Raw genomic sequence first — 19,083 nt, forward strand, 5'->3', positions numbered from 1 at the left:
AGAGTCCCGCTTATCCGACTTCCGCTCATCCGACACACCGTATTATCCGACGCCCAGGGCCACCCTCCCTCGCTCACTCACTCAGCTGGGTCCCAACCTGAATATAAACTGAGGCACGTAATTTTACCACGAAAAAACTGGGAAAACATTGACTCCAGTATAAGCCAAGGGTGGTAAATTTCAGAAATAAAAATAGATACCAATAAAATTACATTAATTGAGGTATCAGTAGGTTAAATGTTTTTGAATATTTACATAAAGCTCAAATGTAAGAGAAGACTGTCCAACTCTGATCAAATCATTCTTCTCATCTTCTTCGATGTCAATGTACTTATGTATCCTTTTAATAATAATAGAGTAAAATAATACATGTAATAATAATACATTATTATTACTGGTGGTGGCACAGTGTGTTGAAGCGTTGAGCTGCTGAACTTGCAGACTGAAAGGTTCCAGGTTCAAATCCCGGGAGCGGAGTGAGAGCCCGCTATTAGCTCCAACTTCTGCCAACCTAGCAGTTCGAAAACATGCCAATGTGAGTAGATCAATAGGTACTGCTCCAGCAGGAAGGTAACGGTGCTCCATGCAGTCATGCCAGTGGCCACTTGACCTTGGAGGTGTCTACGGACAACGCCGGCTCTTCGGCTTAGAAATGGAGATGATCACCAACCCCCAGAGTCGGACACAACTAGACTTAACGTCAGGGGAAAACCTTTACCTTACCTTTACCTAATAATAATAAATAGAGTAAAATAATAAATGCAACAATAATAATATCAGAGTGAAATAATAAATGTATTAATAATAATAAAAGTAGAATAAAATAAATGTAATAGTAGCAACAATAATAGAGAAAATTAATAAATGTACCATATATTCTCGAGTATAAGCTGACCCAAATATAAGCCAACCAGGAACCTCACCCGAGTATAAGCCGAGCGGGGCTTTTTCAGACTTAAAAAAAGGGCTGAAAAACCAGGCTTATCCTGGAGTATATACAGTATATACAATTCTTGGCTGTGGGAGTGAGCGAGCGAGCGAGTGGGAGGTCTGCACAACAGACAGCTCACACCCTTCTCTCCTGGGAAGAGTTTGTTTCACTTTTGGGCTGAAGGCTGGTAGGAAAATAAATGCTTTCTTGGAAAGTCAGGATTAAGAGACCAATCCACACACATGCACACAAAGGCACTCGTTGTTAATGGAGAAAGCCCCAAAGGCCAAACTCGTGCAGCAGAACTCAGCACCCCAAATCACACGGCAACCAATGAGATCCGAATGCATCCCAAGAGAAGATGCCAGCGGGCAGGCAGTGCCGAGACCCCCTCCCCACCAAAAGGACCCCCCCCCCAAAGGCTCAGCCCATGCTCCGGGGAGACACACGGCCAGGCCCAGCGCAGGCCGCACACGGCACACACGGGAGCCATGCGCTTGCCTTGGCGCAGAGGCTGGTCTTCAGGACGCCCCCCTTTCCGTAGCCGAGGGGAGGGCCCCCCAGGCGCGCCCCGCCCTTCCGGTTGGCCAGCACAAAAGGGTTGGCGCTGAAGGGGATGGGCTGCGAGTCCACCAGGCTCGGCGCCTCCCCCTCCGCCTCCTCCATGTCGCAAGGGGGCCGCTGGGGAGAGAGATGGGGCGGTCAGTGGGGCTTGGGGGCGCAAGGGACCCCTCAGTGGGAGACTGAGAGAGCAAGATTGAAGCTGACTTGGATACGGGGAAAATGCCCGTCTACTGCAGGCAGGGGCCAATTTCGGCCGTCCAGGTGTTTTGGACTCCAACTCCCACCATTCCTAACAGCCTCAGGCCCTTTCCTGAGGACCTGCTTTGACTGAAGTCAAAAATCAGAAACTCCTCAAAGCACAGCAGACAAAAAACCAGTACAAGAAAATCGCACTACAAACTAGAGCTGACAGCTGGCACAACAAAACATTGCATGGAAAGTTCCTTGACAAAATTGAAGGAAAAGCTGATAAGGAGAAGATCTGGCTCTGGCTCACGAATGGGACCCTGAAGAAGGAGAAGAAGGGCTGATCCTTGCAGCCCAGGAGCAAGACATCAGGACAAAGGCAATTAATAATAATAATAATAATAATAATAATAATAATAGAAGACCTGGCTCTGGCTCACGAATGGGACCCTGAAGAAGGAGACAGAAGGCCTGATCCTTGCAGCCCAGGAGCAAGACATCAGGACAAAGGCAATTAATAATAATAATAATAATAATAATAATAATAATAATAATAATAGAAGACATGGCTCTGGCTCACGAATGGGACCCTGAAGAAGGAGACAGAAGGCCTGATCCTTGCAGCCCAGGAGCAAGACATCAGGACAAAGGCCATTCAGGCCAAGATCGAAAAGTCAGCTGATGACCCAAAATGCAGACTGTGCAAGGAAACCGATGAAATCATTGATCATATCCTCAGCTGCTGTAAGAAAATCGCACAGACAGACTACAAACAGAGGCACAACTATGTGGCCCAAATGATTCATTGGAACTTATGCCTCAAGTACCACCTCCCAGCAGCAAAGAACTGGTGGGATCACAAACCTGCAAAAGTATTGGAAAATGAGCACGCAAAGATACTGTGGGACTTCCGAATCCAGACGACAAAGTTCTGGAACACAACACACCAGACATCACAGTTGTGGAAAAGAAAAAGGTTTGGATCATTGATGTTGCCATATTCCCAGGTGACAGTCGAATTGACGAAAAACAACAGGAAAAACTCAGCCGCTATCAGGACCTCAAGATTGAACTTCAAAGACTCTGGCAGAAACCAGTGCAGGTGGTCCTGGTGGTGATGGGCACACTGGGTGCCGTGCCAAAAGATCTCAGCCGGCATTTGGAAACAATAGACATGGACAAAATCACGATCTGCCAACTGCAAAAGGCCACCCTACTGGGATCTGCAGCATCATCCGAAAATACATCACATAGTCCCAGACACTTGGGAAGTGACTTGTGATTTTGTGATACGAAATCCAGCATATCTATCTTGTTTGCTGTGTCATACAATAATAATAATAATAATAATAATAATAATAATAATAATAACTCCACCACAGACATCAGAAGAGCTGCAAGGCCAAGAACAAGCCTCGAGAGTCAAGACAAAGATCCACCCAGAGGAAAGGGGTTGTTGCCAGACATCAAGGGAACCACTGACCGCATAGGCAAACTGATGAAGAAGCACAACCTACAAACTATCTACAGACCCACAAAGAAAATCCAACAAATGCTACGGTCAGCGAAGGGATCCTCTCTCCTCTGCAGGAGTCTACCGGATACCATGCAGCTGTGGACAAGGCTACACAGGGACCACCAAAGGCAGCATTGCCCAGACACGAGTCAAAGAACATGAAAGACACTGTAGACTAACTCAACCAGAGAAATCAGCCAGAGCAGAGCATTTGATGAACCAACCTGGACACAGGATATTATCTGAGAACACAGAAATGCTTGACCACCCCAACAACTATAATGTCAGACGACACAGAGAAGCCACTGAAACCCACATGCCTGTGGACAACTTCAGCAGAAAGGAGGAAATCATGAACATGAACACAATCTGGCTACCAGTATTAAAAAACTCAAAAATCAGAACAGTAAATAAGAAGCAACACTCTGAGACATGGGAACTAGGGGCAGTTAACAAAGGATGCCCCCAGGCAGAAAGCAGCCAGTAGATGAAGCCATTCAGTGCAAATTAGGGTGATTAACTGGAACATTTACGCTGGCCTCCAACTGACAAGAGTTCTTCCCTCACCCTGGACTTCCCACAGATATATATAAACCTTCCAAACTACAGGAAAGGAGATTCCACCTGAACATCAGGAAGACCTTCCTCACTGTGAGAAAGGCTGTTCGGCAGTGGGACTCTCTCTCTCCCCCGGGCTGTGGTGGAGGCTCCTTCTTTGGAGGCTTTGAAGCAGAGGCTGGATGGCCATCTATTGGGGGTGCTTTGAATGAGATTTCCTGCTTCTTAGTGGGGGGTTGGACTGGATGGCCCAAGAGGTCTCTTCCAACTCTACTATTCTATGATTCTATGATTCCTTGCTGAGTTTCTCCATACCTCACAACCTCTGAGGATGCCTGCCATAGATGTGGGCGAAACGTCAGGAGAGAATACTTCTAGAACATGGCCAGACCGCCCGAAAGACATACAACAACCCTGTGATCCCGGCCATGAAAGCCTCGGACAACATGTTTTCAGGATGCTTTCTGCTTCAACTTGCAACCCCCCCTCCACCACCACCACCACCACCACCACCACCACCACCACCAACCAAAGCCCTAGGATGCAGCCCCCACTCACCTGCGGGAAGGAAGAGCAGAGAGAGGCACAGGCAGGCGGGAGGGGAGTCGAGGAGCCAGTGGCTGGATGGACAGACAAAAGGAGACCCCACCCTCCCCCTCCCCACATTGGTGGCCAGGACCAAAATAGCCCCTGGAGCAGCTCTGGCATCCCAGTCCTTCTGGGGGTGGGATCAGGTTTCGAGGAGGAACGGCCTGGCTCAATGGATGAGTGGGGAAGGGGGAGGCCAGCTGGCGGACCCCCCCCCCCCCCCAGTAAAAACACTAGAAAGGGGGGAAGCACGCGGCACCTGTTGAGTGATGGAATGCCACTGGGGAGGAGGGGGCTCTCCATCACGGAATCCTAGACCTGGCAGGGCCTCTAGTCCAACCCATTCTGCCCAGAAACAGAAAGGTTGCACTCTAAGCCCCCCGACAGATGGCCATCCAGACCCTGCTTCAGAGCTTCCAAAGAAGGAGCCTCCGGGGCAGAGAGTTCCACTGCTGAACAGACCTCTCTCTCTCTCACACACACACACACAGCCAGGAAGTCCTTCCTCGTGTTCAGGCGGAATCTCCTCTCCCTTCCTGCAGTTTGAGCCCATGGCTTCAAATCCCAGTCTCAAAACATATCTCCATCATATAATTCCATTCTGGCCATTCCACCAACTTGGCATGAAATATTCTGTACAGTCTCATCTTTTCCTGATCATGGTCTGTTACCTACAACATTATTGACCCCAATTGGAAGCTGCTGTGATTTTACTGATTGTTATTTTATTTTTGTGTAATAATGTGTTTTTATATTATGTATTGGATATCTGTATCTTTGTTGTAAACCGCCCTGAGTCCCTTCTAGGAGATAGGAAGGTATATAAATAAAGTATTATTATTATTACTATAATCATCATTATTATTGACACAACAGCATTGTGTATTATTATTATTATTATTATTATTATTATTATGGTAAAGGTTTCCCCTGACATTAAGTCCAGTCGTGAATGACTCTGGGGGTTGGTGCTCATCTCCATTTCTAAGCCAAAGAGCCAGCGTTGTCCATAGACATCTTGAGGTCATGTGGCCACTGGCAGGACTGCATGGAGCGTCGTTACCTTCCCACCAGAGCGGTACCTATTGATCTACTCACACTGGCATGTTTTCGAACTGCTAGGTTGGCAGGAGCTGGGGCTAATAATATAATAATAATAATAATAACTTTATTTTTATACCCCGCCTCCATCTCCCCGAAGGGGACTCAGGGCGGCTTACATGGGGCCAAGCCCGAATAAAAACAGTAGCAGTATAAAACACAGCAATAGACAACAACTTGCACAATAAAAAAAATAAAAAATAAAAATAAAACATTAGCAGCAGGAGCTCACTCCGCTCCCGGAATTTGAACCTGCAACCTTTTGGTCTGTAAGTTCAGCAGCTCAGTGCTTTAACACACTGTGCCACCAGGGCCCCCATTATTATTATATCATGATCCTAGAGTTAGAAGAGGCCTGGTGGCCCACCAGGGCCCCTCCAGTCCAACCCCCTTCTTCCAAGAAGCAGGAAAATTGGATTCACAGCACCTCCACAGATGGCCATCCAGCCTCTGCTTCAAAGCCTCCACCATTCTGCGGCAGAGAGTTCCACAGCTCTCTCTCCCAGTGAGGAAGTTCTTCCTGATGTTCAGGTGGGACCTCCTTCCTTTCCTGAAGTTTGAAGCCCTTGCTCCATGGCGTCCCAGTCTCCAGGGCAGCAAAAAGGAATCCTGCTCCCCTCTCCTTGGGGCTTCCTTCCCCTCACGTCCTGATCCCTGGCCCCCGTCCTGTTCTCCCCTTTCTCATCCTTCTCTCTCTTCTGCAGGCTGAACATGCCCAGCTCTTCAAGCTGCTCCTCATAGGGCTTGTTCTCCAGACCCTTGACCCTTTCCGTCGCCTCTTCCTCTGGACACATTCCAGCTTAAGAGTCAAAGTCTCCCAGAATGGGATTCCAGGTAAAGTGGTCTGACCCAGGCAGAATAAAATAGACGGGGAGCAGGACTACCATCCCTGGATCTGGACACTAGATTCCTATCGATGCAGACCAAATTCCCATGGGCTTTTTAACCCTGACCCTAACCCTTCCTCCCCACGAGGACTCCCGGATCTCTTTCCTCGCCCTGCTGTGGAGCCAGGCACTGCTCCCCATCCTGCCTCTTTGCCTTCCCTTTTTCATGCCACATCCCCACACACACACGTGTCCCTTGAGCCACTCACGCTGCTGCTGGGGCCGCTGCGCACGCTGTTCGGGAGGCCACTGCTGGGCACCGCCGCCAGGGTCCGGTAATCCAGGCGGAGGGGCTGCGCACTCGCCTCCTGCGGGGGAGAAGGAGGGGCATCAGCTTATGAGACCCCCCCCCCCCAATCGGCTTATGAGACCCCCCCCATGAGCCCCGCCTCTCACCTCCGCCTCTTCTGCTGCGAGGCGTGCGGCCGACTCTCGCTCCTTGCGCATCCGTTCCTTCCGCGGAAGAGGCACCACAAGGAAAGAGGCAGAAGGGTCAGGTGCAGGGTCCGAGGGGGGGGGGATAACCCCCTGCCTGGACACCCCCCTCTAAGGACAACAGGCAGAAGCGCCCACAGCCCTTTCTCCCTCCCTCCAAGGGCCGCTGGAGCAATGGGCGGGGGTCACACGAGGGGGGGAGGCAGGGCAAAAGCTCACAAGGAAAGCAGGCATGGTCCAACTTCAGCCCTGTTTGCATCAGACCTCGGTGGAGGTGGATTCATGTTTCATCAGACCTCGGTGGAGTTAGATGCATGTTTGCATCAGACCTCAGTGGAGGTGGATTCAAGTTTGCATCAGATCTCAGTGCAGGTGTGTGTATGGTTGCATCAGACCTCAGTGGAGGTGAATTCATGTTTGCATCAGATCTCAGTGCAGGTGTGTGTATGGTTGCATCAGACCTCAGTGGAGGTGGATTCATGTTTGCATCAGACCTCATTTGGAGGTGGGTGTATGTTTGAATCACACCTCAGTGGAGATGGGTGCATGTTTGCATCAGACCTCAGTGGAGGTGGATGCATGTTTGCATCAGATCTCATTTGGAGGTGGGTGTATGTTTGAATCACACCTCAGTGGAGGTGGGTGTATGTTTGCATCAGACCTCAGTGGAGGTGAGTGTATGTTTGCATCAGACCTCAGTGCAGGTGTGTGTATGGTTGCATCAGACCTCAGTGGAGGTGGGTGTATGTTTGCATCAGACCTCAGTGGAGGTGGATGCATGTTTGCATCAGATCTCATTTGGAGGTGGGTGTATGTTTGAATCACACCTCATTTGGAGGTGGGTGTATGTTTGCATCAGACCTCAGTGGAGGTGGGTGTATGTTTGCATCAGATCTCAGTGCAGGTGTGTGTATGGTTGCATCAGACCTCAGTGGAGGTGGGTGTATGTTTGCATCAGACCTCAGTGGAGGTGAGTGTATGTTTGCATCAGACCTCAGTGGAGGTGAGTGTATGTTTGCATCAGATCTCAGTGCAGGTGTGTGTATGGTTGCATCAGACCTCAGTGGAGGTGGGTGTATGTTTGCATCAGACCTCAGTGGAGGTGGATGCATGTTTGCATCAGATCTCATTTGGAGGTGGGTGTATGTTTGAATCACACCTCATTTGGAGGTGGGTGTATGTTTGCATCAGACCTCAGTGGAGGTGGGTGTATGTTTGCATCAGATCTCATTTGGAGGTGGGTGTATGTTTGAATCACACCTCATTTGGAGGTGGGTGTATGTTTGCATCAGACCTCAGTGGAGGTGGGTGTATGTTTGCATCAGATCTCATTTGGAGGTGGGTGTATGTTTGAATCACACCTCATTTGGAGGTGGGTGTATGTTTGCATCAGACCTCAGTGGAGGTGGGTGTATGTTTGCATCAGACCTCAGTGGAGGTGGGTGTATGTTTGCATCAGACCTCAGTGGAGGTGGGTGTATGTTTGCATCAGACCTCAGTGGAGGTGGATGCATGTTTGCATCAGATCTCATTTGGAGGTGGGTGTATGTTTGAATCACACCTCATTTGGAGGTGGGTGTATGTTTGCATCAGACCTCAGTGGAGGTGGGTGTATGTTTGCATCAGATCTCATTTGGAGGTGGGTGTATGTTTGAATCACACCTCATTTGGAGGTGGGTGTATGTTTGCATCAGACCTCAGTGGAGGTGGGTGTATGTTTGCATCAGATCTCATTTGGAGGTGGGTGTATGTTTGAATCACACCTCATTTGGAGGTGGGTGTATGTTTGCATCAGACCTCAGTGGAGGTGGGTGTATGTTTGCATCAGACCTCAGTGGAGGTGGGTGTATGTTTGCATCAGACCTCAGTGGAGGTGGATGCATGTTTGCATCAGATCTCATTTGGAGGTGGGTGTATGTTTGAATCACACCTCATTTGGAGGTGGGTGTATGTTTGCATCAGACCTCAGTGGAGGTGGATGCATGTTTGCATCAGATCTCATTTGGAGGTGGGTGTATGTTTGAATCACACCTCATTTGGAGGTGGGTGTATGTTTGCATCAGACCTCAGTGGAGGTGGGTGTATGTTTGCATCAGACCTCAGTGGAGGTGGGTGTATGTTTGCATCAGACCTCATTTGGAGGTGGGTGTATGTTTGCATCAGACCTCAGTGGAGGTGGGTGTATGTTTGCATCAGACCTCAGTGGAGGTGGATGCATGTTTGCATCAGATCTCATTTGGAGGTGGGTGTATGTTTGAATCACACCTCATTTGGAGGTGGGTGTATGTTTGCATCAGACCTCAGTGGAGGTGGGTGTATGTTTGCATCAGATCTCATTTGGAGGTGGGTGTATGTTTGAATCACACCTCATTTGGAGGTGGGTGTATGTTTGCATCAGACCTCAGTGGAGGTGGGTGTATGTTTGCATCAGATCTCATTTGGAGGTGGGTGTATGTTTGAATCACACCTCATTTGGAGGTGGGTGTATGTTTGCATCAGACCTCAGTGGAGGTGGGTGTATGTTTGCATCAGACCTCAGTGGAGGTGGGTGTATGTTTGCATCAGACCTCAGTGGAGGTGGATGCATGTTTGCATCAGATCTCATTTGGAGGTGGGTGTATGTTTGAATCACACCTCATTTGGAGGTGGGTGTATGTTTGCATCAGACCTCAGTGGAGGTGGATGCATGTTTGCATCAGATCTCATTTGGAGGTGGGTGTATGTTTGAATCACACCTCATTTGGAGGTGGGTGTATGTTTGCATCAGACCTCAGTGGAGGTGGGTGTATGTTTGCATCAGACCTCAGTGGAGGTGGGTGTATGTTTGCATCAGACCTCAGTGGAGGTGGATGCATGTTTGCATCAGATCTCATTTGGAGGTGGGTGTATGTTTGAATCACACCTCATTTGGAGGTGGGTGTATGTTTGCATCAGACCTCAGTGGAGGTGGGTGTATGTTTGCATCAGATCTCATTTGGAGGTGGGTGTATGTTTGAATCACACCTCATTTGGAGGTGGGTGTATGTTTGCATCAGACCTCAGTGGAGGTGGGTGTATGTTTGCATCAGACCTCAGTGGAGGTGGATGCATGTTTGCATCAGATCTCATTTGGAGGTGGGTGTATGTTTGAATCACACCTCATTTGGAGGTGGGTGTATGTTTGCATCAGACCTCAGTGGAGGTGGGTGTATGTTTGCATCAGACCTCAGTGGAGGTGGGTGTATGTTTGCATCAGATCTCATTTGGAGGTGGGTGTATGTTTGAATCACACCTCATTTGGAGGTGGGTGAATGTTTGAATCACACCTCATTTGGAGGTGGGTGTATGTTTGCATCAGACCTCAGTGGAGGTGGGTGTATGTTTGCATCAGACCTCAGTGGAGGTGGGTGTATGTTTGCATCAGACCTCAGTGGAGGTGGGTGTATGTTTGCATCAGACCTCATTTGGAGGTGGGTGTATGTTTGCATCAGACCTCAGTGGAGGTGGGTGTATGTTTGCATCAGACCTCAGTGGAGGTGGGTGTATGTTTGCATCAGATCTCATTTGGAGGTGGGTGTATGTTTGAATCACACCTCATTTGGAGGTGGGTGTATGTTTGAATCACACCTCATTTGGAGGTGGGTGTATGTTTGCATCAGACCTCAGTGGAGGTGGGTGTATGTTTGCATCAGACCTCAGTGGAGGTGGGTGTATGTTTGCATCAGACCTCAGTGGAGGTGGGTGTATGTTTGCATCAGACCTCATTTGGAGGTGGGTGTATGTTTGCATCAGACCTCAGTGGAGGTGGGTGTATGTTTGCATCAGACCTCAGTGGAGGTGGATGCATGTTTGCATCAGATCTCATTTGGAGGTGGGTGTATGTTTGAATCACACCTCATTTGGAGGTGGGTGTATGTTTGCATCAGACCTCAGTGGAGGTGGATGCATGTTTGCATCAGATCTCATTTGGAGGTGGGTGTATGTTTGAATCACACCTCATTTGGAGGTGGGTGTATGTTTGCATCAGACCTCAGTGGAGGTGGATGCATGTTTGCATCAGATCTCATTTGGAGGTGGGTGTATGTTTGAATCACACCTCATTTGGAGGTGGGTGTATGTTTGCATCAGACCTCAGTGGAGGTGGATACATGTTGCCATATGACTTTGGGACTTCAGCGAGTACAACTATACTTAAAGACTATGGAGTATTGATTGAGAATGATGTAGATAACTACATCCTACCTATAACTGAACCTTATTAAGAAATGTGCCTGTATAGTGAATTAATACAAGATGTTTGTGACTAAATAAGATATGTTATTTTTCAAATAAGGCTTTGTTTTTTTTAATCTATGGGTGCATACTTTAACAAAGAGGTTAAATCTTTTGGGCAATTACAACTGCAACTCCAAAGAAACAACCCTCCTCTTCTAACCAAATATATGTATCTAGTGGCATGTCTTTGTCCTTGACAGTTCAGAGACATGGTTCTGAGGTTTAACAGTCAAGTTACCTGTGTGCCATTACATGAATGCTTATGAATGTCACTTGTTCAAAGTGTTGACTGCTAACAAGGTCATGCCTTCTCTTGACTAGTGGTTTTCAAACGGTGGTCTCCACGCGTTCATGGGGATCCTAATTTGATGTTTAATTAAGGCTTTTCCTTAATCTCTCCTTATTATCCAACATATTAGCTTATCCAACGTTCTGGATTATCCAACGCATTTTTGTAGTCAATGTTTTCAATACATCATGATATTTTGGTGCTAAATTCGTAACTACAGTAATTACTTCGTAGCATTTCTGCGCATTGAACTACTTTTCTGTCAAATTTGTTGTAGAACATGATGTTTTGGTGCTTAATTTGTAAAATCATAACCTATTTTGATGTGTAATAGGCTTTTCCTTAATCTCTCTTTATTATCCAACATATTCGCTTATCCAACGTTCTGGCGGCCCGTTTACGTTGGATAAGCGAGACTCTACTGTATTTCCAAAGGGATAGATATGTGCCCACAGACTGGATGCAGTTATTGTCCAATCACCCTTTTTTGCCCCCCTTCCACCCTTGCCAGAAGAAGCCCCAGCAGAGAAGCAAGCCATTACAAGGGGGGCCAGCTGCAGGGGAGGGGGAGGCATTCTATGGGGAGCCACGGTGTGGGGAGGGTCCGGGGCCGGGGCCTCACCGCTTCCTCAGCCTGTTCCCTCTCCCACTGGGCGGTCTCCCTGACCATCTCCATCTCCTGGGGACAAAGAGGGACCGTCAGGAGCCGGGTCCTGCCCCCCCCCCAAAATGACCGCACCACCAGTAACGAAGCCCCCCGTATGCTCACCTTCTGGAGGATGTCCAGCTCCTCTGGACTGAGGTCCCGGTCAATGGAGGAGATGCTCTCCAGGCTGTTCTTGCGCCCGATCCCGGCCGCGAAGGGGTTGGCGATGATCCCGGGAGACATCTGCGCAAGTGGGGGTGAGGGAGGACAGTGGTCACTCGGCTGACTAGGCCGGGGCACCGGGTGGGTGGGGCAGGGATGGACACCCACCTCCATGGCGGCCACGGCCTTGGGGTCGAAGCCCTCGCAGACCAGGACCAGGAGGGCGTCTCCCACGCTGCGCAGGACCTGCACGGCCTCCGTGTGCGTCATGCCCAGGAGGCTCTGGTGGTTCACCTCCAGGATGCGCAGCCCCACACGCAGCCGCCCGTCGCGTGCCGCCGCCCCTGCCGAGCTGACCTGGAGGCGAAAGAGGCGAGAGGTGGAGAGAGAGGAGTGGGCACAGCCAAGAAAGGGAGGAGGGGGCATGGCGGGTGTTTCGTCTCCCAGGGTTTTGATTTTACAAGTTGCCTATAGTTGCAGGAGTAGCACCTGTTTGCATTTCTTCCAGGGCTGTTGCAGATTCTGCAGCAATCTATTAGCAGAGTTTATAGCCAGTTTACAAAGCCTTGCTGCTATAGGCTTGAAAAGTATCCTTTTGTTCTGGAGACCGCCCCTTTTCCTGGGGAAAGAAGGCTCCATTTTGAGAAGCCTCTCCTGCCTTCTAGACTGAAGAAGAAAGAACTTAGATGTGCTTGAGTGGCCAAGCCAGGCTAACTCTGACAAGGCCATCGTAAGTACTGACTTGCTTTTAAAACCAGTGCTGAGCATAGATAGGGAAAGACCTGTTCTTTCTACAAATAGTAGCTTAGCACTGGGGCAAAGAACATCTCCGGATTTCTTTGCCACTGGAAGAAGCCCTACCAACTTCGCCTCAAAAACTAACTTTGAGCTTATATAGTGATAGACCTGCTCTTTTTGATAGCAGCTCAGGGCTAGGGTAAAGAGGATCTCAGGATCTCTTTGCCTTTGGTGGAAGTTAACCCAGCAACTAAAGGGGAAAAACTAGAAAGGAACATCTTTCTAGCAAGGTTTTATAAGTTGACTGTTTTTATTTGCAACCTTAACTACGTGTGCCAAGTCTGCCAAGGACTTTGTGAAAATAAAATTTTGTTTGATTGTTCTACTTGAAGTGCCTTTGGTTACTGGGATTTCCAGAGCTTCTAAGTAAGGCCCCGCAGTTCACCTGGGCAAAGGAAGAAGCACATCCTAAAGCTTTAAAAGGTGCCTGGGTGGAGTGCCACAGGGCTCCGTCCTGGGCCCGGTTCTGTTCAACATCTTTCTTAACGACTTAGACCAGGGGTCCTCAAACTTTTTAAGCCGAGGGCCGGTCCACAATCCTTCAGACTGTTGAGGGGCCGGATTATCATTTAAACAAAAATACAAACAAATTCTGATGCACACTGCACATGTCTTATTTGTAGTGCAAAAACAACAACAACAACAACAACGAAAGAACAATACAATATTTAAAAGTAAAAATAATTTTAGCCAACATACATTTATCAGGATTTCAATGGGAAGTGTGCTTCTGCTTCTGGCCAATGAGATAGTCAAGTTAATTAGGGTTGTTGTTTTTGTTGTTGTGTGCCTTCAAGTTATTTCAGACTTTGGGCGAGCCTAAGTCTAAAAGGTATGTATTTATTATTTATTTATTTACTGCATTTATTTACTACATTTGTATCACACCCTTCTCACCCCAAAGGGGACTCATAGTGGCTTACAAATTATATGTACATACAATATATTATATTATTAGCATAGCACAATATTAGCATTATATATTACTTTATTGAACTATACCACTATATTGCAATATTATTAGTAATATTATATGTAATATAGAATATATAATTAATATTATTATATGGTATTATTATTAGTGTTATATTGTATTACATTATAATATTATTATCAATATTATATGTATATACAATATATTATATTATAAAACTGAGGGCAGGGGCCAGGTACATGACCTCGGAGGGCCGCATCCGGCCCCCGGGCCTTATTTGGGGACCCCTGACTTAGACGAAGGGTTAGAAGGCACGATCATCAAGTTTGCAGACCACACAAAACTGGGAGGGAGAGCCAACACTCCAGAAGACAGGAGCAGAATTCAAAACGATCTTGACAGACTAGAGAGATGATTGGCTAAAACTAACAAAATGAAGTTCAACAGGGACAAATGCAAGATACTTCACTTCGGCAGAAAAAATGTAAATCAAAGATACAGAATGGGGGACGATGCCTGGCTTGACAGCAGTGTGTGCGAAAAAGACCTTGGAGTCCTCGTGGGGAGGAAGGGGAACATGAGCCAACAATGTGATGTGGCTGCTAAAAAAGCCAATGGGATTCTGTCCTGCATCAAGAGGGGAATAGCGTCTAGATCCAGGGAAGTCCTGCTCCCCCTTATTCTATTCTGCCTTGGTCAGACCACACCTGGAATCACACTGGGTCCAATTCTGGGCACCACAGTTGAAGGGAGATGTTGACAAGCTGGAAAGCGTCCAGAGGAGGGCAACTAAAATGATTAAGGGTCTGGAGAACAAGAATCCCTATGAGGAGCGGCTTAAAGAGCTGGGCATGTTTAGCCTGCAGAAGAGAAGGCTGAGAGGAGACATGATAGCCATGTACAAATACGTGAAGGGAAGTCCTAGGGAGGAGGGAGGGAGCTTGTTTTCTGCTGCCCTGCAGACTAGGACACAAGGGAACAAGGGCTTCAAACTACAGGAAAGGAAGGAGATTCCGTCTGAACATCAGGAAGAACTTCCTCACTGTGAGAAGGGCTGTTCACCAGTGGAACTCTCTCCCCCAGACTGTGGTGGAGGCTCCTTCTTTGGAGGCTTTTAAGCAGAGGCTGGATGGCCATCTGTCGGGGGTGCTTTGAATGTGATGTTCCTGCTTCTTGGCAGAAAGAGGTTGGACTGGATGGCCCATGAGGTCTCTTCCAACTCTACGATTCTATGATTCTATAAGGGGGGGCAGGCTCTGTGCTTGGAGGACCCCTCCCCAAGAAGCTTCCCCCCCCCCCCGCCCAAAGAGGAATGGCACCATCCCTGAGCCAGCCAGTGTCCGGCCAAGAGGCCTCTCGCGTCACTCTGGGCTTGAGTGACAGCAGCAGCTGGGCCTCCTTCCGCCTGGGAGCCCCCCCCCCTTCCCCACACCTGCTGCTGGAGGGACGTGCAAAGGGGGCACGTGAGGCACGGAATGACCCAGGCTGCACCAAGCGTGCTCACAGCCTCCCCCACATAGCCCCATTATTATTATTATTATTATTATTATTATTATTATTATTATTATTATTATTATTATTATCAGTATTATTATTAATTCATTTCTATCCTGCCTTTTCCCCATAGGTGGGACTCAAAGCGGCCTACAAAGTTTAAACAACATATACATCTGCTCACAGAACATATAACTAACTAAATCATCCTATACAGATGTAAAATGACCCAATTTAAACGCCTCAAATAAAACAGTTAATACTTACAACAGATAGCATTAAACGTTTCCCTAACCCCCGGACACTGCGGTTATTTGTAAAACTAAAAATTATACGGCTCCAAGACATCCCTTTTCAAGGTCTGCTTGCAGCTGCCAGGGCCAACAAAGCCATACATGGTGAAGTTTTACCCGTGGTTATGTGCAGACCCTTCAGTTACAGTAGAGTTCCGGTTATTCGACATAAACGGGTGGGCTGAACGTTGAATAACTGGATCTGATGGATAATACGGAGGCCCTATTATCCAGCAAGCCGGTTGAAGGAAGCGCCCCGTGCGTGTTGCTAGGTAGATAGCAAGCTATCTAGCAACGCACAGGGATGCTTCTGCCCCGCCTCTTGGGAGGCGCCCATGTGCGTTGCTAGGTAGATAGCAAGCTACCTAGCAACACGCACGGGCGCCTCCCAAGTGACCTGGGACATCGGATAATACAGAGTGACAGTTAACCAGAAGTCGGTTAACCGGAACTCTACTGTATCTTGCAGTGCCTATGATCATTCGTCTGGGAAGGCCTGGCTCCAAAGAAAAGTTTTCATTTATGAACAAAAGGCAGGTAAGGAGGAGGCCGATCATGCCTCATTAGGGAGGGAGGTCCAGAGCCACCACCGAAAAGCCCCCCCCTTCTCTCATTCCCACCAACATGCCTGTGATGATGGTGGGACTGAGAGAAGGCCCCTCCTGAAGATCTCAGGGCTCGAGGGGGTTGTTGGGAGGAGATGCAGTCCTTCAAGTAGGATGGACCCAAACCATTGAGGGCTTTGAAGGCTAAAGCCAGCACTTTGAATTGAGACCAGAAACAAAGCCAGTGTAGTTGTAGGGGCCGGGCTGTGGCGCAGCTGGCTAGTAATCAGCTGCTATTAATCACTACTGACCGAGAGGTCATGAGTTCGAAGCCCGGGTCGGGTTAAGCCTCCGACTATTAATAGCCCCTGCTTGCTGTTGACCTATGCAGCCCCGAAAGACAGTTGCACCTGTCAATTAGGGAAATTTAGGGACGCTTTATGCGGGAGGCTAATTTACAACACCATAAAACTGCCAGCAAAACGGAATGAGGAAAGGAATGAGGAAGTACAGCCACTAGTGGACGGTGAAGCAACAGCTCCCCCTGTGGCCGGAATCGTGAAGCTGGAAAAATGTTAAAAATGCCTCTGAGTCTGTCTAATGTATGTTGTTTGTCTGTTGGCATTGAATGTTTGCCATATATGTGTTCATTGTAATCCGCCCTGAGTCCCCGTCGGGGTGAGAAAGAAGGGCGGAATATAAATACTGTAAATAAAATAAATAAATAAATAGTTGCATCAGGAGCAGAGCAGTTCTTTCTCTCTATCCCGTCTCCCCAGACAGCCGGGCTGCCTCCCTCGCGACCCCAAAGCCTACCTTGGAGATGAAGATGCCCTCGTCCGTGGGGTCGAAGGGGTTCCCCACGTGGCCCTTGGCCCCCCCGCGGATGCTGATGCCCAGCTTCTCCCCCGGACGCTTCTCAATGCAGATCTCCTGCAGAACAAGACGCAAAGGAATGAGGGGTTGCGGGAGGCAGATAGACAGCTTATTTGCAGGCTCTACCGCATTTTAGGAAATTTTATAGTCCTTACAATTGTTTAAATTGGGATTTTAGGGCCTTTTCGGTGGTGGCCCCCCGCTTATGGAACGCCCTCCCAACTGAAATTAGACAGGCTCCCTCCCTCCTGTCTTTCCGAAAAAGAACGAAAACATGGTTATGGGACCAGGCTTTTGAGCAAGAGTAGCAGCAGAAATGTGATATCACAACTGTATGACTCAATGACAGACCCCATTTGGACTTGAAACGTGCCGTGAATGTATATTTATATGCATAATTATGTAGGCTTTTAATATAGGTTTTAATTTTAATGTAATATTTTATTTCAATGGAAATCTGTTTTTAATCTATGTTTTTATATTGTAAGCCGCCCTGAGTCCCCTGATGGGTGAGAAGGGCGGGGTAGAAATGATGCAATAAATAAATAAATAAATAAATTTATCGTGCATGGTTGTTTTTTATACTTGTGTATTGTTGCTTGTATACGACACTTGCATTGCTTCTGTGAGCCGCTCCGAGTCCCCTCAGGGAGATGGGGGCAGGGTACAAATACCTCACAACCTCTGAGGATGCCTGCCATAGATGTGGGCGAAACGTCAGGAGAGAATACTTCTGGAACATGGCCACACAGCCCGAAAGACATACAACAACCCAGGGTACAAATAGATTATTATTATTACTAGCTTTGCCCGGCCACGCGTTGCTGTGGCGAAGTATGGTGGTATGGGAAATAAAGTATTGAGGAATTGGTGGTAGTTAAGGTCAAGGGTAAAGCTTTTCCCCTGACATTAAGTCCATTATAAATGGGTTATATAGCTGTGTGGAAGGGCCTTGAGTCTACACTGCCATATAATCCAGTTCAAATCAGATAATCTGTATTTTATAGGCAGTGTGGAAGAGGCCTAAGTGAGGCCTAACTCTGCCTGTCCCCTGGACTGAGTGGGTTGCTAGGAGACCAAGTGGGCGGAGCTTAGCCTTCTAACTGGCAGCAATTGGATAAAAACAATTATTCCTCTCCCCCTAATTAGGACTTTATTTTCCTTTTTGTTGTTGTTGTATGAACGTAGAGGCATGGATGAGGGGTTGTGCTGCCAAGTTTAGTGTTTCTGGGATGTGTAGTTTTGTTGTTTTGTCCTAGGCCAAAATTTCATTACCCTTTTATATATATAGATTATTATTATCATTATTATTACTATTATTATTATGATCAAAGGGGAAGGGGTGGGCCTTGACCCCCCTCCCCCCCACACCCTCCCCCCTACCTCCATGCCGGGCGGGGGAGGGTCCCTCCGGACCACCATCTGCAGCTCCTGGGCCGAGGAGAGCAAGGCGCTGACGGCCTCCTGATGCGTTGCGTGTCGCAAATCCACGCCATTCACCTCCAGGATCCGGTCCCCAACACGCAGCCCGCTCCGGGAGGCCAGGCCCTGGGGGATCACCTGTAATTTGGGGGGGGGGGCACAGGCACCATGAAGCAGGGGGAGGAAAGGGGGGCCGGCGCAGAGCCACACTTGCCCCCTCCCCCGAGGACACCCCCAGGCCCTTACCTTGGAGATGAAGACCCCTGGCTCGTGGATGCCGAAGGGGTGGCTGGAGTGGTCGCTGCCCCCCACGATGCTCAGCCCCAAAGGCCCCCCGGCTTTGACGAGGCACACCTCCTGCAAAAGGGGAGGGCGGGGGGACACAAGTGGGGAGATTTTTTAAAATTTATTCAAAGTGATTTTTATTAATTGTATGCATATAGTGCTACACAAATTTATACGAGCATTCAAGACATTGGTAACACATGTTTACATCATTTCCCCTCCTTCTCTCTCCCTCCCTCCCTAGAAACAGTTTACAGATTTTGCTGTACTTATGAAGATTGTTTGATCAATTCCTTATACAGTAGAGTCTCACTTATCC

General features: G+C 48.2%; 1 protein-coding gene and 1 long non-coding RNA gene across 10 annotated transcripts in view; both read right to left on the reverse strand.

Moving 5' to 3' along the window:
* scrib (scribble planar cell polarity protein) overlaps positions 1–19,083 on the reverse strand; it is a 92,164-nt gene that overhangs the window by 21,411 nt on the left and 51,670 nt on the right. For 5 of the 8 annotated variants that reach the window (XM_062979301.1, XM_062979303.1, XM_062979300.1 and 2 more), the window contains 9 exons: positions 18,726–18,836; positions 18,441–18,617; positions 16,998–17,114; positions 12,286–12,474; positions 12,079–12,198; positions 11,932–11,988; positions 6,728–6,784; positions 6,541–6,639; positions 1,433–1,612 (listed from right to left, as the gene is read on the reverse strand). In XM_062979301.1, coding sequence (XP_062835371.1) covers positions 1,433–1,612; positions 6,541–6,639; positions 6,728–6,784; positions 11,932–11,988; positions 12,079–12,198; positions 12,286–12,474; positions 16,998–17,114; positions 18,441–18,617; positions 18,726–18,836 — 1,107 coding nt within the window. The remainder of the gene's footprint in view (positions 1–1,432; positions 1,613–6,540; positions 6,640–6,727; positions 6,785–11,931; positions 11,989–12,078; positions 12,199–12,285; positions 12,475–16,997; positions 17,115–18,440; positions 18,618–18,725; positions 18,837–19,083) is intronic. The other 3 variants (XM_062979305.1, XM_062979304.1, XM_062979299.1) reach the window with 2 other exon arrangements.
* Positions 6,794–10,045, reverse strand: LOC134298593 (uncharacterized). Of its 2 annotated transcripts, none has more exons than XR_010005701.1 (3): positions 7,826–10,045; positions 7,494–7,792; positions 6,794–7,460 (listed from the first exon to the last, which is right to left on the reverse strand). It is a non-coding gene; the product is annotated as an uncharacterized LOC134298593 (long non-coding RNA). The 2 variants fall into 2 exon arrangements; XR_010005700.1 differs by having other exon boundaries at positions 6,794–7,227; positions 7,261–7,792.

Source organism: Anolis carolinensis, chromosome 4 (assembly GCF_035594765.1).
Source record: "Anolis carolinensis isolate JA03-04 chromosome 4, rAnoCar3.1.pri, whole genome shotgun sequence".
NCBI classification, from domain to species: domain Eukaryota; kingdom Metazoa; phylum Chordata; class Lepidosauria; order Squamata; family Dactyloidae; genus Anolis; species Anolis carolinensis.